Source organism: Pteronotus mesoamericanus, unplaced genomic scaffold (assembly GCF_021234165.1).
Source record: "Pteronotus mesoamericanus isolate MK-2021 breed Mesoamerican mustached bat unplaced genomic scaffold, CSHL_Meso_final contig_130, whole genome shotgun sequence".
Lineage (NCBI taxonomy): Eukaryota > Metazoa > Chordata > Mammalia > Chiroptera > Mormoopidae > Pteronotus > Pteronotus mesoamericanus.
The window spans coordinates 29,602,664-29,627,640 of record NW_026555060.1 but is presented as its reverse complement, the minus strand read 5'-3'; the positions used below and the strand labels follow the sequence as shown (position 1 = coordinate 29,627,640).

Sequence of the window (24,977 nt, the reverse complement as noted above, 5' to 3'; positions counted from 1 at the left end):
ATCTTTGGTTTGTGCTTGAATATAATAAATAAAATTGTAGTTTTTAAAATACCATCCTACATATTTTAATCCATAAGTTTCTCTTTTATTAGCATTGTTTTTTACTTTCTCTTTTCATCTAGAATTGTTTTTGAAATAAACTTTAAACCATTTTCCTTCAAACCAAATCAGAAAGCTATCTCAGGCAGCTGACCTACTTATTTATCTTGTGTTGTATGTAATCCTCTCAGTGCCTCTCTGAGGTGCAAGGGAACCTGCTGAGTCTAGTCAGACAGGAATCTGGTGGAAACGGCCCTATGTCTTCATGTTTCAGAGGCCATGGCCAACTTCCTCTTCCAAGTGGGGACAAGTTTCCTTAGATAGTAGAGGTTCCCAGCATCAGGTCTATGACTAGGTGCTAAATCTGGGCGAGTGAATGTGTGGAGTAGTAGAGGCACCAATTGTCTCTCTGACTGGTGGGAACCTGGTCCCATACACCAAAGGCTGTGGGTTCAACACCAGTCAGGGAAGATACCTAAATTTCAAGTTCCATTCCTGGTCATGGTGTGCTTGGAAGGTGGCCAATCAATGTTTCTCTCTCATCTCTGTCTGTCTGTCTGTCTGTCCCTCTCTCAAAGCAATGAAAAAAATATCCTCAGGTGAGGATAAACAAAAGGGAGCTTGTCAAGTAGACTTGTCACCCAAGTTGGGGAATACAGCAAAATCTCATATAAATTCACACCTGGGACATCGGATCCCAATGACGGATGGCAGATTACCTCCCTTGGACAGTCATGGAAAACAAAGGCTTTGGGGTCAGGCTGACCTTGAATCTTGTCTCCACTTACCAACTGTGAAATGTGCAATAAATTATTTAACCTTATTTCCCTCATTTGTAAATGAGGATAAGTACAGTACACTCCTCACATGGCACTTGCATAGATTTTTAAAAAAGAGAAGAATTAAAGATCGTGAAAATAGAAGTGCCTAGCACCAGGAAGAGCTCAATAAATCCTAGTTGACTTTATTATTATATCCAGACTCTGAACAAGAGGGAAGAATACACTCTGCTCCCAGGATGGGCTTCCCTTGATTGTGGGACTGGGGAGAATTGATATGCCTTCGACCTGGATGAAGGCTGATCAGGGCAGCAGGAACACACACTGTTCTCTTAACCACATTTTCATGAAGAGTCCTCACTGAAGAGAATGCCTGTGTATATGGCACAGCTGCTGGCCCAGTTCTTCGCTTGTAATAGGTACTCAGTTACCATAGAGAGAGAAAACACTGACAAGGAATGTTTTGCTCAGGAAAGCTTTTGGTTTCATCTCCCACTTTTGCTAGACTCCTCCTGTTTCCATGTAAATCAAAGGATTTTATTTCCAAAAACTTCACTTAGCTTTTTTATCTCTCTGACTCTATTACTCAATATAGTTCCTCACTTTGTCCCGCAAAAAGGATGATACTTTTTAGGTCTCTCTGATTTTAAGAGGAACAAAAGTCAGCAAAGAAGAAGGAGAAAAAAAAAAAAACAGCCCCAGAAGCAGCTCGTCCATCGACCCTGACTTGTTCTCACAGCCCAGTGACTGCCTCCGGCTTTGCTGTTTGAATAACCTCTAGGTGTCAGATCCACCCCCACAACTCAAGCCTGCCCTCCAGAACAAATATTTGTCCCATTTTTGAACAAAGTTTGAGAGCTTTCTTGTTCATTTTTCTACTTTTTAAGAACGAACTGTACTCCTCTGTTGCTCCTTTGAACTTTGGTTCAGTGAGGGGTGGAATACTCCCCCAGCCCCTGCACTGGAGACATTGGCAAGATGAAATGGCTCACAGGTTTTCTCGTCTGGTTCTTTCTTTCTGAGGTGCAAGGCTTCAAAATCCCCATCAATGAGGATCCATATGTGAGTACTTTCAGAAGCCTCCTTGCTGTTGGCCTATACATATGCTCAGGAACTGACTTGTTGCTATTGCTATTCAAGGGCTATTCTGGGTGGGAAGGAAATTTATGATAAATTCATCTGAATAGAAGTGTTCACTGTTGTAAATAACTGGACTGTGTATTTACCTTTTAAAGCATTAACAGTTTCGCACAAGATGAAGTCAAGGTCATTGTGCTGGCCACATCATGTAGCATTTATAGAGTACACCTGCCCACTTCTAATCTAAAAAATGGGAATAATAAATGATCTAACTCGAAGGGTGTTTGAGAATTAATGACATATGTAAATTACCTACCCAGGACAAACACTAGGAAGCATCTAATAATTATTAGCTATGATAATGATGATGACAACGACGATGACAATGGCGATGGTGATGATGATGTGTCATTATCACTGTTATACTAAAAGTGTAAGAAAAGTCATTATCAGAGCACTATTGTTTTTCATAACTAAGTGGACAATGATTTCTGAAAGTAAGGGCACGTTAAATATTCCTGTTAAAGGGAAAGATGGCAAGTGGGCTGAAAGAGTGCAGAAATTATTCTGAGAACTCAAAGTCTCCACTTGAGTCCTTTGCCCATCCCCATGTGAGGAAATTCTTGGACTGAGTCATTTTGAAAGTCATACATCCAAGAGCTATTTTGATGCCAGAAAAGAAATGTGCATTATGGTACCCTGGCTGGTGTGGCTAAGTGGATTGAGTGCTGGCCTGCAAATCAAAGGGTCACTGGTTCGATTCCCAGTTAGGGCACATGCCTGGGTTGTGGGCCAGGTCCCCAGCATGGGGCGCGTGAGAGGCAACCATACATCAATGTTTCTCTCCTTCTCTTCCTCCCTTCCCCTCTCCCTGAAAATAAATAAATAATATCTTCTAAAAAAGAAATGTGTCTTATGGGAATATCCTAGGATATGGAGCAGCTTGTAATACTTGCAGAGTGGATTACCTACAAAAAATGCCAAAAAAACAGAATAGCATATTTTCAGGGGGGAAAAATCACTCTGTCTGCTTAACTACCATATTTTCCAACAATTTAAAAACTACTAGAGTGTATTGGAAACTACCAAAATTGAAGCCAAGACACCCAAATTTGTCTGTGCATTCTCAGTCACTTCTTACTGGTATTCTTTTTATACAGGCATTATTAACCCAATGGATAACTGTTCACATTTATCCAGGCAGACACTGCTGACACTCCCAAGATTTACCCAATCCTTTCCCCAGGTATCTACCTGATCACAGGGTTATTTTTACCCCTACTTTATGTCTCATCATCTTCTAGAAAACTCAGAAATGAATTCCTTCCATTAATGACTTACAAATGTAAGCATATTTAAGAAATCATTGTGTAAAAATGTGAGACTGCCCAGAGGTACAGGAAATAAGATAAAATAATATAGTGAATAGCTTTATGCCTGTTACCAGCTGTCTCTTTTGCTCTTGATCTTTTTTATTAATAGAAACAAGCATCCTAAATTCTTTTTTAAGTTTGTAGAATATGAAGATCTTGTGGAACTGGCCCCAGGCAAATTGCAATCTGTGCCCGAGAACCGGAGGCATCAGGTACAGTAAAGCCTTAATTTGGCAGAGAAGAGCCCAATGGTTTTACACCCAGGTGGAAACATTGTCAAGGTGACATCAAGGGAGACCTCCATAGAGCTCTCCGCGAGCCCCCATACCGTAGAGGTCATCTTAGTCCTTTAAAGAGTAGATGGTTATGTGTTTTCTGCAAATTTGAAGATTATGGGATGATTTTACGGCCTGATGAGGAAGAATTCCCTCTTAGGAGGGTTTTTCCACTGCGGCCACACCTCCTCTTCCTTGCAGCCACTGCTCTCTTGGAGTGTAGCTCGGAGAGCATGGAAGCGCCTCAGACAGCTGGCCACACTGAGGGCTGCACCTGGAAGCCCCCAGCAGCAGCGGTGGACAAAATCCTCTCACTCGTGGGGATGAGTTCTCCAGGAAGCTAGGAAGGGTTTGGCTTCTCCAACCTATATCCTGAGGAAGTGGGTATTTGTGGAAGCAACCCTAAGCTGACTTATGACTTATTTTGTATGGCTATGAATTTTTGACTTTCTAGAAGTCCAGGTTTTTGTAGACCAATAGTATTAAAACCCTATAGGCAAACCCTTATGTCAGGGTCTTCATCTACCCACAAGAGAGAAAACTTAATCATTGAGAATTGCACTAAAAAAATCTAAAAGTAAGCATCTGTTGACCTCATTATATCATGTAATACCCCTTAAAACCTCAGTTCACCCCAAATCAGGCAAGTTAAGCCTACATCTGCCTTATTATTTTAAAATCCCTCAGACATTAAATGTTTATCCATCACTCTAAAGCCATTCAGCTTTCCATGCCCACAGGACAACCTTTCCAGTGAATAATTCCCTAGCAGAGCCATTAGAGCACAGAATTTTCCCCATGCCGGTCACTGCGCTTAGTTCCACCAAGGAGAAAACACATAGAGATCCCTGCTCTGGTGTAGCCTACTCTATTGGAGGAGACACACACGTATTCCCTCTGACTTGCATTGAAGAAGGGCTATGCTGCTATAAAATGCTTAGTAAAGGAAGCTTACCTAGCCTGAGGGTGACAGGCGGTCAGAGAGAATTTTGCTGAAAAAATTCTGCCTGAGCTGAGATCTGAAAGATGAGTAGAAGTTAGTGATATTGAGGTAGGGGACAGAGGTGACCTGGAAGTGGAGTATTGCAGACAGTGGGGATGGTGTGCCCAGGGCCCCGTGGTAGAAAAGAGCACCAAAATAACCATCCAACTGAATGAAAAAATCAATCAGACAAATAGAATAAAGGTGATATATGCTACTTGGCATGAGTTCGGTGGACTATTTTCATTTAAAAACATTTGCTTTAGCTTTATATAAAAACTGATATGTATGTAACCCAAAAGGGGCTGGGAAATTTGTTCAGAGAAACACATCAATGAGTAATGGTATTTCAGAATGTTTGATATTTATATATGGGCTCCAATGAATGAATTACAGCTCAGTATTAAAGAAACTTTTACTGAGCGAAAGCAATTTTTACCCTCAAGGTATCAGTAACATACTTTTGAAGAATGATTATCTAACTTCCTTTCACAGAGAAGTGTTTCTGGAGAATCTGAAGAAACCACGGTAAGTTTACTTTGATTTTGTTAAAAATTAATATCCGAATGATTTTTCTGTTACCTATTACCTAGAAATCAGTACTGTTACCTCCTTTGTCTCCATCACTGAGAGCGTTTACCTGACTTTCGAAATACTCCCTTGCCCAATTCTGTTTGGAAGTGAGTCTCAAACTCAGCATGAAAGAGAACCGTGAGCTTGCAGCCAGGAAAGATGGCATCAAGAGCTAAAAATGCCCTTTCTCTTTATTCTCTCAAGTTTTGCCAACACAGATTTCATCCAAGCATATATATTTATTCCAACTTAATGGTTTTGATTTAAAATATGACATCTCACAGCGTGAGAGGGAAAGGAACTTTTAAACATGAAGTGACCAGACTCCCTAGGATGTTCAAAGCCATGCTTCCCGTGGCAAGAAAACGTCAAAAGGAAGTGGTTTGCATTGGCTTCCTGCTCTGAACTGACAGAAATGGTGAGAAGCACAGGTTTAAGGCATAGGAAGGACAAGTAACTTAGCCTTGGTGTTATCTTAGCTGGAGCTGAGCTGCATATTGAGTTGAAAGGTTTCATAGTGAATGAGAACGTTTGGGGGATGACACCTAGTACTGAAATAAGCAAATCCGTTTGAAGAAAAAAAGCAAAATCTAATAGGGCTATATAACTGCCATAGTCCTGGAGCAGCTTACAATTCTCAGGCACCACCTAAAAGATATGTGTCTGTAATCTTTTGCCTTTGATCATATTCATAGTATTTTACATTGGGGCTGCCTTAAATGAGTAGAGAAAAACTGGCAAAGAAGGTTCAGAGTGCCAGACCAATAACTGCATCAAAATGATACTGTTTGTTGCTCACACCCATCAGTGCTCTCTCACTATTTTGTTTTCATGTGGGGAAGGTAGGAAAATTAGGGCAAGAATAAATTGCAATGTGTAAAATCAAAGAAGGTAGATAGCAGCATGGGGACCATGTGTGTCTTCCAGCCCACCATCCTCCTGGCTGCGCTGCACTCTGGAGATGCAGCCAAGGTCCCCTACCGCCCCGTCAATCCTGTGTCCTTTTTCTCACTATGACCCTGCATTTGAAGTTATTTCCTCGACTTTCTCAATCCAGTCTTGTTTCCCACAACCATTTTCTACTTATATTCTAACTTTGAAAATCATTATTAATAGACTTACAGAGCTGAAAGGCATCTCAAGATAGCTCAAAATAAAGGCAGACTTCTGCCTGGGGTGTATTTCAAGCTAGGATAATGCTTTACAATACCAGACACATGCTCACATGCTTAACAATGCCTTGGGCTTTTTCATAATAAAATATACTGCTCTTCACATCAAATATATAGTGAAGTTCTGCGTAATTTTTCTCTGAGTACAGTTATGTTTTCTTGCCAATTACAGGAAAATGTTGATCAAGTAACTCTTTATAGCTACAAAGTCCAATCCACTGTTACTGCTCGTATGGCCAACACCATGATCCAGACCAAAGTGGTGAACAACTCCCCACAGCCTCAGGATGTCGCGTTTGACATTCAGGTTCCCAAAGGGGCCTTCATTTCCAACTTCTCCATGTGAGTAACTTCTATATAATAGAAACTGGACATGCTCTACTCACAGAATCAAAGTTAGATTGGGCCTTAATGGTCAATTGCTCTAGTGGTTCTCATTCTCAGAGTGTTGGACCCACTGGATGTCAAGAGTCATTGTGAAGTGGGTCCTAATGATTTGTGTCTGTTCAAAACATCAGAATTTGTGAAGGATTTGATTTTCATCTCTAATAAATCAAAGTAAACTTAAGCTATCTCTATGGTAACAACCTCCCACTTATTTGCATTTTGATGTACTTGAGGGGAGAGAAATTTAAGTTGCCCTGGCTTCCAGAAAACCATATGTGAGGTGTACAGAGCAGTTTAGTGTCACCTGTCATATGTTTCTCCATGGGGGAAAAAAATGAGAACCACTGACTAAGTCCTATCTTCTGTCTAGTGGTTGACTTCTTCTATTATACCCCTGACAAGTGGGTTATCCAGGCCTGATCTGATTATCTCCTTAATGATAAACTCACTACTTACCATGGCAATCCACTAAATGTTTATAGGTCTGTTAGAATTATTTCTTATACTTAATTTAAATCTGTCCCATTTTTTTACCCAATGAATATACATTTATTTTGGTCTCCCTCAACACAAGGCTGAATTTATAAGACAAGAGAGGATAGCTGCTTATATCACCACAATTTCATAAGAGTCATGCAGATCTCCGTATTCAAAATATTTCTTCTGCCTTTCTATCAACGTTCCACACATTTTACCATTAGAAACCATGTCCTTTGTCTTAAAGACTTTTTAATCTTTGAACCTTAGTGTGATTTGATAGAAACATTGCTAACCTAGGCACATGAGGTCCAGTCCTGGCTCAGCCTCTGACCAACTATATGACCTTGAACAAGACATTTGTCTCCTTGGCTCTGATTCCTCTCATCTAAAGAGGCCAACCTAGAAGTGTGCCTCAATAAGCATGCTATTGGTATTTGGGGAAGGAAAATTTTTAGCAAAACTCTCCCTCACATTGCAGAATTTCTAACATTCTTGGTGCCCTCCTCTCATCCCAGTAGTACTTTCAGTCATCAGAACAACCAAAACCTTTCCACATATTTCTAAGTTGCTTCATGGGTAGATGGAGTGTCATAAACTTCCCTTCATTTGTAAAATTCTGTAATTCAACTGTTCTGACCAATCATTTCTTGGTATGGATAAGATAACAACCAGCTAAAATTCAGATGAGTGGAGATGGAAGTGCAAAGAGAGGACGGAGATGCTCAAGGGAGATGTTAGAGGGGTAAACACAATCTTTGAAAGAAGTCATTCACCAACACTTTCCTCCAGCTTTCTTTACTTTCTGCCATCCTTGTAGGAGAGCAAATGTCCCCAGGCTGGGGCAGATTCTTAACTCATAGAAGATTGACCTTATAGACCAAATGTAAGCCAGATGACATGACTTATCTGTTACCTATTCTACGCACATTTGTGATTCAAAAGGGATACTCAAAGCAACCTAAGTGCCCACTAGTAGATGAAGGGATAAAAAAGATGTGGTACATATATACAGGGTCCAGCACAAATAACACAGCTTAGTTATTACAAAATCATAAGCATGTAGTTCTATAACATAACAATATCACACTAAAGGACACCATATGACATTTTAGGTGAAATGTTCAAATTAAAACTATAAATTATTACACCCATGTTATTACCCTACCAACCACACTCAAGCTGGACACTGTACAATGGACTATTACTCAGCCATAAAAAAAGAATGAAATCTTACCTTTCACAACAACATGGATGGACCTAGAAAGTATTATGCTAAGTGACATAAGTCAGACAGAGAAAAACAAATACCATATAATTTTACTTATATGTGGGATCTAAAGGACAAAATAAATGAACAAACAGCATTGAAACACACTCCTAGATGCAGAGAACAAACTGATGATTACCAGGATGAAAGGGCATTGCGGGACTCGGTGAAAAAGGTGAAGGAATTAAGAATATAAAGTAGCAGTTACAAAATAGTCACAAGGATGTAAAGGACAGCAAAGGAAACATAGTCAATGATATTGTATTATCTATATAGGGGGCCAAGTGGGTGCTAGGCTAATAGAGAGATCACTTCATAAATTATATAAATGTTTAAGCACTATGCCATACACCTGAAACTATTATGAAATAATATTGAATGTCAACCATAATTTAAAAAATAAAAGTTTTTTTTAAACAGACACCCAAAGAAAACAATGCTTAATCTGAAGGGTAAAATTTGAAGGCAAGGAAACATTTTAAATACAAGCAACAGTAGTGAGAAAAAGCTTTTAGGATGGGAGCCTACATGACCCTCTTAAATTACATTCAGATAAAGGGACTCCCATGTATGAAATATGCAAATGTCTTTCTTCTCTTTTCCTCCAGGTACAAAAAGATCATTGTCCCCATTCAGTAAATTCATCTGGTTGGCATGTTTGCTTGTTTTTTGTTTGCTTGCTATTTTTATTTGCTTTACTATTCAAACCAACTGGTACATTTCTGTCATGTTCTAGGACTGTAGACGGCACCACATTCACTAGTTCCATTAAGGAGAAATCTGTGGCCCGAGCGCTGTACTCACAGGCAAGAGCAAAAGGCAAAAGTGCCGGATTGGTGAGGTAAGGGTTGGACAGCAGGCCAGTGCCCTCATCCCGACTGCTGTCTCCCCACACTCCAGTCCCTTCCTCAAGAGCACAACAGGTCCGGGAAGGCACACAAAGTTGTAGTCAGGTGGTAGAGCTAGGTGGTCCAATTTCTATTCCCTAAGGCCTCTCTGCAACAGCAGAGCTATCCTTACATAGCTTGCATTTAGATGTTCTAGAGTTAATGTTGATTTGCTAAGATCAACTACAGAAATATTAGTGATCTGGTGACAACACTTAAACATGGAGTTGACCCTTGAACAACATGGTTTGAACTGTGCAGGTCCCTTTACATGTGGATTTTTTTCAATGAATACAGATGGCCCTTCACAGCCGCAGATTCAACCAACCTCAGATAAAAACAGTATTTTTGCATTCTCAACCACGGATCCCAATCCAAGATAAAAAATACTGTAGTTCATGCATAGCTGGTTGAATCTGCAGATGCAAAACCAGTGGATAGGAAGTGTGGACTGTAGAGTCAAAAGTTGCAGGAAGATTTTTTACTGCACTGTGGCCTGCCTTGTTTGAGGGTCAAACGTACACAGAAAGAAAGATTTGGAATTCGTTTTAATGATTTATTCTGCCTTATTTTTATTGTGTAACCTTTTCTCAGCACCAGTTACTTAGCTTAGATTATGTTTATTTTGTTCTCCTTATAATCTTAAGACACCGGGAATGCCAAACCACCTGAAAGCCTCTTGAGAGCAAGAAGCTTCAAAGGAATTTTCAACCAATCACCTCTCACACTGCATATATTCTGCCATCCTTTTTTCTTCATCTCCACCTCTTCTACATCCCCAAATTTACCTTTACTTGAAATTCTTTTCATTTCATTCATGTCTTCATTCATTCAGTGAGAATTCATTGAGCTCTGTACACAGTTCTGGCAAAGGTGACAATGACACTGCAGCAAATATTGCCAGCTAGAGAAGAAGACAGCCAAGGAACCTGTAATGTAGAGATGGTCATAATATATAACATATTAACTATGTATTATTACATATAATATACTGGGGGACCCAAAAAATCTGCAAATTTATTTATAAAAAATTGTGCATTTATTTTTACATTTTTAAACTTCAGCCACCTTCAAAGTACTCTCTATCTGATGCACTACAACTATCAAGATTTTTTTTCACTGCTCAAAACAGTTTCAAATGCAACAATTTTGATGCCTTTTAGTGCTTCTGCCATTTTTTGTTTAATTTCTTCCACATCAGCAAAAAGTATCCCTTTGAAGACTTTTTTCATCAGGGGAAACAAACAAAAACAAGTCACTTAGGGTGAGATCAGGTGAATAGGGAGGGTGGGGCACAGAGGTCATGCCATTTTTAGTCAAAAACTGCTGAACACAGCATGGTGTGGGCAGGTGCACTCATGAGTTACACATCATGATGTAGGCCAGCAAATTGAGTCTTAAAAAAAAAAATTCACTGAAGCCAAATGTAGCTTCTCATAACAACGCCTGCTGGCACACTGATACAGAGGGGTTCCGAGAACATTCACCCAGCAGGGGAAGCCAGTACTATCAGGGGTCTGCCCTCAAGAAGATAATTCTAGTTTTGGGGGATCCCCCCTTACATAGGGGGGTGAGTACTAATGTAGAGAGGATACAAAACTCTATGGGAGCTCAAGTGTACAATTCTGTCTGGGATCCTGGAAAAATCATCACAGAGGACCTGATGTTTGAACTGAGCACAAATAGATTGTAAAATTTATCCAGATGGGGAAAGGAGAGAAGAAATTCCAAACAGAGGGAGCAAACACCTCCAATGTTGATCCAAGTTAAAAGGTTCTTTTATCTTTAGGGTATCATTTTGCCATCTTTAGCCATCATTTTGACCACATTGTCCACTCGTCGGTTATTTATTCATTCTACAAGTATTTATTAATAACAGAAGCTCTTCTAGGCACTGCAGATACAACAGAGACCATAGAGTTCACGTTCTAGTCCTCTCCCCAGGTAATAAGACCCCTCATCGCATGCTGTACTTCCAAGGTGTGCACCATCCATGCCCGTCTTTTTCTTCAGGCACCTGATATCCCACAGCGACTTCCCTGCAGCACTTCCCCGATCCCCAATGGGCTCATTTTCACATAATCATTTAATTTTTAGAAAATATGCATTGTGTGTCCTGATGCTCAAATCAGCCTCATTTGATCATTTTTCTTTAAAACTATAAATATTTCAAGACCAGTGATCATATTGGACTTAATATATATGCATAACTAAATAAGGCCTTATCCTGGAACTACATATTCAATTTGATGAAATAATAGATGTCTTCTTTCTAGAGGCTTTCGAAAATATAAAGAGTTCATAGAATGAGTCTACAGTGCAGCAAAGGAAACATGTGGTATCTTTGGAGTTATCTAAACTTTGATAGGAGTCTCAGCCCTACTGTTGAATAGCCGTGTGGCCTCGAGCAGGCTACCAATTCTCTATTAGCCTCATTTGTTATTGTCTGATAAATGAGGGGACTGATACCCATCTTGCAGAGCTGCTTTGCAAGCTATGATGACATACGTCAAGTTTCTGGCACATAATAGGAATCAATAATTGGTAGCTTTTTACAAATGACCTTCAAATCTGTAAGAAGCTCTAGAAGAAAAAGATCAGGTAAGAAAGGAGACTAAAAGTGTTCATGGAATTCAATTTATATGGAGGTTTTAATATACTGTTCATTTTCATGCTTAATTGAGCGGGTGTGATTGCCCAAAAAGGCCTAGCTGCCCTCTGCCTAGATTCTGGGTCTTAATGCTGGGTCATGCATGTGATAACTTACAATGGAGGCTCACATCTTTAGGAGCAATGTTCTTGATATGGAGAACTTCAAAACCAAAGTGAACGTCCTCCCTGGAGCAAAGGTGCAGTTTGAACTTCATTACCAAGAAGTGAAGTGGAGGAAGCTGGGGTCCTATGAACACAGGCTTCATCTGCATCCAGGACGGCTGGCCAAACACTTGGAGGTAAGCATGGATTTGCAGTATGCGCGGTGACACCATCTGCTTATGGTTCTGTTGTTCATCACTCATTGTGGTGTTTGATGCTACTCATCCTTACTAGACAGTTCGGTATACTGAAAAGGTTATAGCTTTGGAGTCCACCAAGCCACTTCCTTACTGATTTCAATGCCAGCTGGGCTTCTTACTAGCTATGTCAGTTTCCCAGCACTGTTGTAACAAATGACCACAAATTGGGGGGCTTAAAACAACAGAAATTTATTTTCTCACAGTCCTGGAGAAAAGAAGTCTGAAATACTTAAGCTGTTGGCAGGACTACACTCCTCGAGGCTCTAGGGGAGAGTCTGTTCTGTACTTCTCCAGCGTCTGGCAGCTGCTGGCATTGTTTGACTTCTAGCCTCATGGCCACATTCACTCCAATCTCTGCCTCTGTCATCACCTCACCTCCATTGTGTGTCCCAAATCCCCCTCTGCCTTTTCTCTTATAAAAACAGTCGTCATTGGATTTGGGGCCCACTGGATAGTACAGGATGATCTCATCTCAAGATTCTGAATGCACCCGTGAAGACCTTTTTCCAAATGAGGTAACATTCACAAGTTCCAGGGACTTCATGTAGACATATCTTTGGGGGGACTGTCATTCAACCCACTAAACCAGCCTTCTGACTTGGGACAAGTTGTCCTGGGTGTCCATGTTTTCATATGTGGAAAAGGTACTGTCACATGCTTTGTCATGAGGCTAAAAAAACAGTATCAGAACGGCAATGTCAACTGAAAAGCTGGAGCAGACTGAAGCTTTTGCAAATCAAGAAACAGTGAACAAAGCACTAAGAGCTTGGGCCCTGGGTTTGAAGCATGTCTCGGCCACTTACTAGCTGGGTCACTTGGAATCTCTTTTTTCTCCTTTGTCAGATGTGAAATAAAAAATAATAACAATAACAAATAATAACATTGGTGAGAGTTATGAGCTTATACATATAAATTGCTCAGCATAGCACTTACACTATACACAGAGAAATAGCAGCTATGGCTATGCTTTTGCCAAGGACCATAGAGAGGGATTCCCTCCTATTAGCTCTGCTCAAGACAAGAAGACAGAAAAGGAACAAAAAGGCCCAGGATGTGGGGGAAGTGGTCTATTACTGACAGATCTCCAAAGTAAATGCAGAATCATTTAACAATGGATTTCCTTCTTTTTTTTTTTTTTTTGTCCTAACAACTTGAATGCTATAGAATAGAATAGAATAGAATAGAATAGAATAGAATAGAATAGAATAGAATAGAATAGAATGAATCCTAAAGAAATGAAGCAATAAAAGGTGAGTACTGTGTTGCCCAAAGAGCCTTCAGCCTCCATGGTTAAATGCATCATTTCCCAGGGAATTTAAAGGACATGCAGAAGTGATCGTGGAACCATGCAGGGCCATCTTTGAGAAAACTTGTAGAAAAGACAACCAGCAGAGGGCTTAGCAGTTTTACTTTTCTTGCACAAAAAGACTTGAAAGATATTTTGATAATTTGAGTAATTTTCTTTGTCATCTCTAGGTAGATGTGTGGATTATTGAACCTCAAGGATTAAAATTTCTTCATGTTCCTGATATATCTGATGGCCATTTTGATGGTGTTCCAGTCATATCTAAAGGACGCCAGAAGGTAATCACAAGCACTGCATGTTGCAGAGAGTCTAACGGGCCTCTAGATGTGGGTTCTGCTCTTCTCCTGTTCCCTGGGGAATAGAAAAGTGGCTACATGCTGAGCTGAGGGAACTATATGAAGAAGCTGTGATCCCTGAGCCAAGTCTAGGGTCTTCCACAGGATATACAAAGCAAAACTCCCAATGGTTTTATTGCATTTTTGCCAGCGACTGTCCCTTTTAGAGCCTCATTTCACCGAAGTCTCTGCTTGACCAGTAACTAAAAGGCCACTTTCACATAACACACTATATTTTGCGATGTATAATGTGCACTTTTTTGCCCAATTTTTTTTAGGAAAAATAAGGATATGCATATACATGGGTGGTGCCTGAAATACCTTGTATCTGTTCTTGTGTTTTGTAATTATTTGTTACATAAAATTTCTTGTACCACAATATGTTAAAAAATGAATGCTAAAATTCCTTTATAATACAAAAAACAAGTATCTAAATAGAAACAAACAAAACTGAATTAAAAAATTAAAACTTTCCTGAAAGTTTGGGCCAAAAATTTTGTTGCGTGTTATACATGGAAAAATACGGCATGGTGTATTTATATTAATCACAGCAAGAGATATTCAGGTTAATTCTCTCTGTCTTAATGCCAAAAATAATCAACTATGGAGGAGTCAAATTCCTCTAAGAACCTTTCACAACTAAAGCTCGTAGCCATTCCTTCCCTGGGGGAATGGAGGAATTCTTTGAATCTGTTCAAAAAGTCCTGAAACCCGGTCAACAGCCCCCACAGTCTGCCAGATGCTCCCCTGACGTGCCTTGGCACTGTCCCTTCCATGAGTAGCAAAATCAATGATGCTGTCTGGGTGCAGAATGGCCATTGGGCCATACCTCTTTTCCTATGGGCATGAGAAAGGACAACTGTCAACCCCTCACCTGCAGAAGGACAGGGACAGGGACTAGTCTCTGACAATGCTGTTCTTTCCAGGCCCATGTGTCCTTCAAGCCTACAGTAGCTCAACAAAGAAAATGTTCCAACTGCTCTGAGACTGCAGTGGACGGAGAGCTGGTGGTATTGTATGACGTGAACAGAGAGGAGAGTGCCGGGAAACTTGAGGTGGGTGAAAACAGACTCCAGGACAGCCACCTCACTGAGGCCAAAGAAGAGTCTCTTGTTGAACAAACTCCCTGGCCTCTGGGCAGTTGCCAGCTGCCAAGACACATGTCAAGGCTGCAAAGAAGGGACTGAAATCGGATTTCCCTGTCGCTAAACATTACCTTTTCACATCATGAAAACTGAATAAAGGGTCGATGGGTCTCATGTCCTTGTCCCAGAAGGGCGCTTCTAGGTCTCATATGAAGAATAATAGAAAATAACAAAATGGAAATTTTGCCTAACCTTTCAAGGACCTGTGCAACTAGACTATCAAAGAAAGCAGTCATGGGGCTGGAAGGAAGGCACAACAAAAGCCTAGAGAAAGATCGGGGCCAGGAATGAATTCCAGGGTCGATGTTCATTGTGAGAGTTTCTGAAAATTGTCCTTTCTTTTTTGCCATGTCTTAAGTGTGTGTTTGTATTTCTCTTATGCTAAAGTAGAGCCCTTGCAGGGTATCCAGAAGCCTGTGCCTCTTTCCAGAAATGGGGAGTAGGAAGTACCCACAGCTACATACCCTACAGGGAAGCCCTATAAGATGTTGGCAGAGGCAACAAGAGAGCAGTAGAGAGAGAATGAGAGGAGCCAATCATTAGAGCCTGCAGCAGAGGACAAAAAGGGTGATCAAGCACCCAGCTGGAATGGCCTCCCTTCCACCTCAAGAATAATCTGAACTCTCTAGAGTGCCCGTAAAGGTCCTCTATGATCTGCCCTGCTGACCCTCCACCCTGATTCCCTGGATGCTTGAATTCTGTGGCTCCATTGTGCTGACCACTTACAGAGCCCCAAGCATGCCTCATTCACTCGCAGCATCACTGCACTGTCTGAAACTTACCGCCCCAACCCTACCCATGCCTAGCCTGGCCCAGACCCCATGTTGGCAGGTTCGCTCCAAACTCATATTCAAGTGAAGTGTAGATGCCATTTACTTGGGAAAGACTCCTCTTTCTGAATTAGATGCTGCTCCACAGGGCATTCTTGGAGCCTTTATATTCCTGATGGTAGCACTTAACACCCTGAGCTACAAACTGCCTCTTTCCTTGTCTGGATCCTCCACTTGCCTGCTAGCTCAGGAGGGCAGGGGCTGTGCCTGATCCACCGTTGGCTAGACGTGTGCCTGGGGCAGAGGCTGTCAATAAAGACCAGGGGGAGTGGAGGACAGTGGGGAGGACAAGAAAAAAGTGAAACAACCTGGGGAGGGCTTGGACCTTCACAGGAAAGGAAGGAGGAGGAAACAGATGGATGCCAAGCTACCCACCACTCTTCTCTTCTTTACAACTATCATACCACCTGCTCACCATGACTCACCTCTCCTCTTTTGGTACCCAGATCCCCACTTCCTACATTCCAAATGTTGGTAGTGGTTTGACCCACAAATATGTTATGTTTTTTAGGTATTTAATGGATATTTTGTCCACTATTTTGCTCCTGAAAACATGGATCCAATTCCCAAAAACATCCTCTTTGTCATTGATGTCAGTGGCTCAATGTGGGGAATAAAAATGAAACAAGTAAGTACCCCTCGTTAGCATGGTATGTGGGACTCCCTACCTTCTTTGTTCCCTTCCTGTGGTTGCAGTCATTCCAAGCGCCTTACCCCCAGGGCTTGTCTTAGACAGCTCTGGCTCCTGTGACAAAATGCCACAGACTGGATGGCTTATGATAACAGAAATTCAACTCGAAACTCACCTTGGCGAAAAATTTTCTCTTAGTATAACCTCTTCTTGTTCTGATCATGCTTCTGCTTAATGGTATTTTGGTTCTTGTGCCTAATGTTTTACTTTAATATCTTGTCACTGATCACAAGTAACTTTGAAGTCATATAAGCATATCTTTCTAATTACACTGCAATTCTTTGAGGGAGGCCACCCTGTCTCATGTCTTCCTGTTTGGAGCTCAGTATAGGCTTATTTAGCACTAAATGGTTATAGATGTAATCCTAAATAACAAACAAGGAAATTTCTTATTTTATTTATCAATCCATTCATCTAACCAATTTCAACAACTATTTATTTATTCACTCACTCATTCTTTCATTCATTATTCAACAATCATGTCAGCCGACCCAAGTGCTCACTACTCTTCTAACATCCAAATAAAGAAAAATACATGGCCCCTGCCCAATGTGCTCATAGTGCAGCAGTAAGTTTTTCAACGATGGCATTATTGACTCTTTGGATTAGATAATTCTTTGTTGGCAGGGACCACTCTGTACATTGCACTATATTTAGCAGGATCCAGGGCCTCTACCCACTAATTGCCACCCCCTCAGTTATGACAATCAAAAATGTCTTCAGACATTGCCAAACATCCCCTGGTGGGCAAATTACCCTCAGCTGAGAACCACTGCCCTAATACAACATTTTATTCGTTGCTTCCTTGCTTTATCCATTCACTTAACAAACACTTACTAAGCACTCTCTGTGTGTCAGGCACTTAGTTCATCAGTAGCAGAATCAACCAAAAATATATTTTTAAAAAATTATGCCTGCCCTGACGGAGCTGACAGAGCTTACATTTGGAGGAAGGTGGAGAGAGAATAAACAATAAACATAATAAATAAATTTAAAAGTATCTTCAGTGGTGGTGTTGTGAAAAGGCTTTTTTTTTTTAAGAAAAGGGAGTGTATTAGGAATCAGAAGTGCCATGTGCAGGAAGGTGTCAGTGGTGATGAGAGGTAGTAGTTTAAGAGAGTGGGTGAGAAGAGGGACTTGGGAAAAACTTTTGATTTTCAGACACCCCTAAGGGGGACCCTGAAGTTTATGATCCTTAACTTCATGTAAGACTGGTCAAACTGGTAGTGCATAACCAAGTAAGTCAGTAAAAGTTTAAGTCTCAAAATGCAGACGATCCATGTTCAGAAAAAGTGAGAAATAGGTCTGTGTTGATGGAGGTGGATTTAAGAGGTTTTCTATAAGAATTAGAGCTTGAGTCAGTACTTGACAGATGACTAGGGTGAATTCTGCCTCTTCCCCTTTTCTTCTCAGGCTCAGAACTTGTCTAGTGAGACCTCTCACTTTTCTCTTTTGAAATAGACAGTGGAAGCAATGAAAACCATATTGGATGACCTGAGAACTGATGACCAGTTCTCTGTGGTTGATTTCAACCACAACGTGCGAACCTGGAGAAATGACTTAATCCCAGCTACTAAAACACAGGTTGAAGATGCCAAGAGGTATATTGAGAAAATCCAGCCCAATGGAGGTGAGTAGGTTTTACCTACAGCCCCGTGAGAAACTTCCATAGGGTTTGAATCTTGATTCACTGAAGAAATATTATTTCCTACCACAGTGCTCTTGGTCCCATTTGCAATGGTGTGTCTTAAATAATATTTATCACTAAATGATGATATCAAATTCATTGCAAAGGCACAATACACAACCCATCTCACAAAAGTTTTTAATTATCCCTACCTTCCTCAGAAAATAGTGTCAGTAAAATGTCACTCACCTCATTACTTGCACAGCATAAAATGTAACTGTCCATAGAACAGTGTCCATGTCTATCAGCAAGGCTGATTTAGGTGCCTTCAACTTGGCGTTTAACAGAGTGACAGACTGTGCTTTGGCAGGGCTAACTCATCCCTAAGGCAGTACTTTACTGCAAAGGAAATATTTTACCCCACAGGGGATCTTGACTAGTTGGAAAACTGATGTCACTTGGGAAAGCAGTCAAATGACTTGGGTAACAAATAAATTATTCTTGAGTAATCAGCAGACTGATGAACCTGAACCCAATATGAGATTGTTTCTGTGCAAAGAAAGAGCATGTAACAGAACAAGCAAATTATATTATTACTTTATCAGGCACAAATATCAATGAGGCGCTCCTGCGGGCCATCTTTATTTTGAATGAAGCCAATAACTTGGGAATGCTGGACCCCAACTCAGTTTCTCTGATCATTTTGGTTTCTGACGGCGATCCAACAGTAGGCAAGTAGCACTTCAATTTTCTAATGCAAATATTTTTACTTCTGTTTCTTGGGAACATGATTCGTTTACAGTGGGAAACCTAATGGCATTAGCCTGAGTTTCTAAATCATTTTAAATCCATGCTTCCCAAAATAAAGATTTCTTTCGACCCTGAAACATTCATCCGGCTTAAACCATTGCCCAGATATTTTTCAGTGATGCCCTTGAATGCCTTAGTGTCACCTCTACGATGTAGAGAAACTTTAATTTTAACTGTAATTGTATGCTATGATGATTGCTAGTACATACTAGTGAAATGCATTTATTTCCTCAACTTAACGTAGGTGAGGTGGTGAATGGAAGGGTAGCATGTGTGACGGGGATGGGTCCCACGTGTCCAGTTGTACCTCCGGAGTCCTCAGTAATGTATCTTTTTTGTTCTCCACACTTTCCCTCCAGTTCCTCACTGCAACTGGAGAAATTACTGTCTCTGATACAGACTGTACGTTAAGCATTTTTCTTATCCACAAACTAGCTCAATATTTCCCTGCTTCTATCATCATGTACTATTATTTTTATTTGTTTCATTTATCTCTTTACACTGACAAATATAAGGAAGAGTAAGTGCCAGATTGTGTTGCTCTCTGTCATGTGGACGAGGACTGTATCTAACCTATGCCAGGCAGCTCCGTGGAGGAAAAGCAGTGACGCAGTCACGACAAGGGCACCCCAAGGTTTACAAAGGCAAAGAGCAACCATGTGATTGATGGTGAAACTAGAATGGCAGTTGTTATGTATTTGTTGCAGATTCAGTGGGGTTTTTTTCCCTCTTGGATCAGATTACTTGAAAAATCCTATTTTAAAATAAAATAATAAGGAAAAAAAGGAAATATAGTAAAAAATTGTCTGTTTCTTTCTCCTGTCCCTAAACAATTCAGTTCCTGCCCCAAAAGGTGGTCACTTGTTACCAGTTTCTTGTGTATCTTTCCAGAGATATTCTATGCATGCCTGCAACTATGTATACATACATGCACACATACATGTGAATACACACATATATACACACAGGAATGCATATACATAAATGCATTCTATATATGCCAATTATTACATTATTCTCCCCTTTAAAAAGATGCCTTTGAGGTTATTCAAAATAAATACATAGAGTTTCTTTGTTCTTCTTAATAACTATATAGTATTTCTCAAATTGAATGTACCATAATTTAACAAGTCTCCCCTGTTGGTGTAAATTTATTTCTAATATGTGGCTGTTTCCAATTCTATTACTATGTACCATTGCCCGTACTTTATTTCAGCATGTATGAGTACCTCTGTAAGAAAAATTCCTAGTAATTGAGTTAGTGGATTAAAGAGTGAGTCTTTAATTTTGACAAATTTTGCTAAACTGCTCTCCATGGATTTTCCAAAAACTATAATATTGCCTCTTCATTTTTTTCCTTTCTGTCACCGTCAATTTTAGGTGAACTAAAGTTGTCAAAAATTCAGAAAAATGTGAAGCAGAACATACAAGACAACATCTCCTTGTTCAGTCTGGGAATAGGATTTGATGTCGATTATGATTTTTTGAAGAGACTATCTAATGAGAACCGTGGAATTGCTCAGAGGATTTATGGAAATCAGGACACTTCTTTCCAGCTCAAGGTAACATTTTTTCTGTTCTTTTTTTTTTTTTGGTCTTCACTCAAAAATCATTCAACCAGCAATATCTGATACCTAAAAGTAGATGGCCAAATTTTAGTGAAAATTGCCATTATTTCAGCTATGTTTGCTTGCAAGAATCAAGTGTCCGTCCCTTTCTCATGCACTTCACCCTACTTGCTTACATCTGCGTGAACAGTGAGATGAGAAACAGTAAGGTGATGGCACAGTCCCACTCCCTGAATGAGTATTCCAAGCCACCATCACAGCGCTGTGGCTCTCCAGCCCTGCCAAACAGTTGGTTCTCCTTATCAGCATGGCCATGCTGTTCCTTCAACGTACACTGGCATCTTGGATATTAACTTTTCCTAATGTAACCAGATCAAGATGTAGCCTGTGAGTTTCCTTAAACATAAAGAATATGAATTCATCATTTATGTTGACTAAATGAACAAGAAAAAGGTAACGGAGAAGAATATACTTTACCCCACCCTCTGTCAGTATCAGGTACCGTACATCAATGATGGGCATCATATTTAAACTTGGGGACAAATAGCGATAAGTTCTAATTTGGGGACTATCAACCTAGCTGGTTTTTCTGGTTATGAGTGTCCATTAGTTGTTCATGCTGGTCATAATAGGAAAAAAACTCTGGGCTCTTAAGTCAGTGGTAATATTCTTAACCTTTAGTCTTTATCTTCTTTGTATTTCTGTTTGTCTGATAATTATGAGAATTTTCCTTGTTCCATAGTTTTCCACAGAGATCCTGTGAGAATAAAAGATGTCTGTTAAGCATTTGAAGAATCTCAGAGAAAAATGCTTTAGACCTATAAAGTGGTATGAAAGTAATGATTTCTCCATTTTGTTTTGTTTTTCTTTTTTTTTTTATGAATTGTAGAAATTCTACAACCAGGTCTCTACTCCATTGCTCCGGAATGTTCAGTTCAACTATCCCCATACGTCAGTAACGGATGTCACTCAAAACAGTTTCCATAACTATTTTAGAGGCTCAGAGATTGTGGTGGCAGGAAAATTTGACCCTGAAAAATCACAGCAATTACAGAGCATTATCACCGCAACTTCGGTACTTCAGCTTATCTGCTTATTCTAAAAATACTAACTGGTCCCCTGGATACACTCCATCTTGTGTATTAACAGGCTAACACTGTATTTCAAGAACCATGTATGTAGAATAAAAGCAATAGGGAAGGCATGAGAAAATCTATGCCATCTTCCCAACTATTGTGTAAATCCTTACCTTTTTCATCCCAGACCAATTGTAGACTCCAGAAGTATGCACTTAACTTCCTCTTTTGTATTCCTTTTAATTATTTTGCTTTCTCCTTAAAGTTGCATAGTACCCTGGTTCACTCACAGTAAGTAGGTATGAAAATGTGATTTGATTTAACTATAATTCTCCTTCCTTGGTGTCTTTGAACTGAACCTTGCATCATCCAGGCCAACACAGACTTAGTTTTGGAGACACTTGCACAAATGGATGACTTGGAGGATTTCTTATCAAAAGACAAGCATGCAGATCCTGATTTCACCAGAAAATTGTGGGCCTACCTGACAATCAATCAACTTCTAGCTGAGCGGTAAGAACTGCATATACCACAGGAACTTCCAAACTCGAAGATTTGCCTTGAATATTTGGGGTAATACACAAAAATATTAGAACCAAGAAAGGCAGCAAATTATTACAGGGTTTGGATTATTAATTTCCACTGGTCCATAGCACTTAAGCTAAAGCTGAGTTTCCCCTTATTTTATTTTGTTTTGAGGTAAACATACATGCAATAAAGTATGTGAAGTGCACTGATTTTAAGTGTACAGTTTAATGCACTTTTATATATATCACCTATGTAATTGGCACCCAGATCCAGATGTGGAAGACTTCTTCATCTCTGAAGGTTCCCTTGTTCTCCTTCCCACTCAGCCCCCACCACTACCTCCAGCAGAAATCACTGTTTAGGCATTTGTCACCACCAATTAGTTTTGTCTGCAACTGAACAGGTTATTGTCCAATGAGAAATCTATGATTATGTGATTATGATATCACATTGGGAAGGGCTCCCTAATAGTCATCTGTTTCACCCTGGGTTTCTCAGCTGAACTGCTTTGAAACTGTCCAATATAAAAACTATATTTTTAGAGTAATGGACGGTTCTTTGATCACCTGCTTTGGAGTTACATGCAGGTGCTGGATAAGAAAAATACTATTCCTGAGCCCACTCTACCTATTCTATCAGATTCTCAGGAAGATGGAACAGAGTCATCTGAACTAGGTTGGAGGAAATTAATGTAACTACTCACAGAGAAAATCCATGATGTCAATAAGATTATAAAACAGACACATGGCTCTAAGCTGTGGCTTTGAAGTGAGCAAGAAATATTTCTGCCCCTGTACAGCACTATACTGGATACAGTTAAAGGCAGATAGCAAATTGCCGCGAAAGTTAAATATTGATTTTTTAAGAAACAATCCCTGTAAAACAGATCAGTGTTTACTGGGGTTGTAGGGTGTGGAAGATGAATAGGTGGAGAACAGAGATTTTTAGGGCAATGAAGCTACTCTGTATGATCTTATATTGTTGAACACATGTCATTATGCATTTGCCCATACCCACAGAATGTGCAACTCAAGCGTGAACCCTGATGTCAACTATGGACTTTGTATGATAATGATGTGTCACTGTAGGTTAATCAATTGTAGTAACTGTTCTTATGGTGGGGATATTGATACTGGGGGAGTCTGTGGGTGAGGGGACATTGGTAATGGGGGAGTCTGTGCATTATGGAACATCTCTGTACTTTCCCCTCCATTTTGCTATGACCCTAAAACTGCTAAAAAAAAAAATCAAGTCTATTAGAAAATTCCTTAGGAGTGCATGACTGGCTGAAACATGAAGTCAGATCTATTTTCCTTTGTGGTCCCCAGGGTCCTGGCTGTACACTGAAAGTAGGGGGTTGTGGGACTTTAACTCAGCCCTACATAAAGTGACATTCTGTAATGTCTCTGTTTCTTGAATGCAGAAGCCTGGCTACTACAGCAGCTGACAAAAAGAAAATTACAAAAACAATCCTGCAGATGTCACTGGAACATCACATAGTGACCCCGCTCACTGCCATGGTGATTGAGAATGAAGCTGGGGACGAGCGCATGCTGGCCGACGCCCCTCCCCCGCAAGACCATTCTTGCTGCTCAGGTCAGTGTTTCATTCTGGGGGAGAAACATCACGGTCCAGCTTTCGTAGGCCCAGTCAAGGTCCTCAACCTCTGCCGCTCTCCCACCCCCAGCCCAGCCCTATGTGGCTCCCGAGCCTGCGTCCCCAGAGCTCTTCCTGCCAGTTTACTTCAAGGACAGTGTATTGCGGTGATCTTTGAACATTTTTTCTCACGTGTTTCCCAAAGGAATTTTGAAAACTTATATACCACTTCATACATTTAAAAAAATCAACATCAACATTTTGTCCATCTTACTTAAGTACTTACAATGAATTTAATGTCTGGTATATTATAAAGACTGAGCTTTTAAAATGAAACTCTGATATAACTCCTTTAAGTGTATCCAATGAAACTGAATACCAGATTTGACACTTACTATCATCCATTAAAAAATATATAAACAAATTCTATTTGCATTATAAGAAATTTCATATTATTCTTTCTAAAATGTTTTTTTATTTTTTAAATATTTTTCATTGATTCCACTGTTACAATTTTTGTCACTCCACGAGGTACTCCCGTTCCCTCCGGCAATCCCCCACTTAGTTCATGTCCATGGGTTGTGCATGTAAGTTCTTAAGCTTCTCCATTTCCCATACTATTCTTAACATCCTCCTGTCTATTTTGTACCTACCAGTTATGTTTCTTAACCCTTGCACCTTTTCCCCCATTCTCCCCCTTCCCTCTCCCAGCTGATAACCCTCGAAGTGGTCTCCAGATCTATGATTCTGTTCCTGTTGTGCTTGTTTGCTTGGTTTGTTTTTTTAGTTTCAGTTGTTGATAGTTGAGAATTTATTGCCATTTTAATATTCATAGTTTTGATCTTTTTCTTAAATAAGTCCCTTTAACATTTCATATAATAGTGGTCTGGTGATAATGAACTCCTTTAGCTTTACCTTGTCAAGAAAGCACTTTATCTGTCCTTTGATTCTAAATGATAGCTTTGCTGGATAGAGCAATCTTGACTGTGGGTCCCTGCTTCATGACTTTGAATATTTCTTGCCAGTCCCTCCGATCCTGCAAAGTTTCTTTTGAGAAATCTGCTGACAGTCTTATGGGAACAGGTAACTTTCTGCTTTTCTCTTGCTGCTTTTAAGATTCTCTGTTTATCTTTAACCTTTGGCACTTTAATTACGAT

At 40.1% G+C, this 24,977-nt stretch overlaps 1 protein-coding gene across 1 annotated transcript in view; it reads left to right on the top strand.

Moving 5' to 3' along the window:
• The first annotated feature begins 1,671 nt into the window (after nucleotides 1-1,671).
• Nucleotides 1,672-24,977, top strand: part of ITIH2 (inter-alpha-trypsin inhibitor heavy chain 2) — a 35,645-nt gene continuing 12,339 nt past the window's right edge. The window contains exons 1-15 of the mRNA XM_054591107.1: nucleotides 1,672-1,880; nucleotides 3,409-3,483; nucleotides 5,024-5,056; nucleotides 6,446-6,615; nucleotides 9,144-9,248; nucleotides 12,083-12,245; nucleotides 13,785-13,892; nucleotides 14,876-15,004; nucleotides 16,436-16,552; nucleotides 18,077-18,245; nucleotides 18,848-18,973; nucleotides 20,433-20,614; nucleotides 21,510-21,695; nucleotides 22,070-22,209; nucleotides 23,648-23,820. Coding sequence (XP_054447082.1) covers nucleotides 1,797-1,880; nucleotides 3,409-3,483; nucleotides 5,024-5,056; nucleotides 6,446-6,615; nucleotides 9,144-9,248; nucleotides 12,083-12,245; nucleotides 13,785-13,892; nucleotides 14,876-15,004; nucleotides 16,436-16,552; nucleotides 18,077-18,245; nucleotides 18,848-18,973; nucleotides 20,433-20,614; nucleotides 21,510-21,695; nucleotides 22,070-22,209; nucleotides 23,648-23,820 — 1,960 coding nt within the window. The 5' untranslated portion in view covers nucleotides 1,672-1,796. The remainder of the gene's footprint in view (nucleotides 1,881-3,408; nucleotides 3,484-5,023; nucleotides 5,057-6,445; nucleotides 6,616-9,143; nucleotides 9,249-12,082; nucleotides 12,246-13,784; nucleotides 13,893-14,875; nucleotides 15,005-16,435; nucleotides 16,553-18,076; nucleotides 18,246-18,847; nucleotides 18,974-20,432; nucleotides 20,615-21,509; nucleotides 21,696-22,069; nucleotides 22,210-23,647; nucleotides 23,821-24,977) is intronic.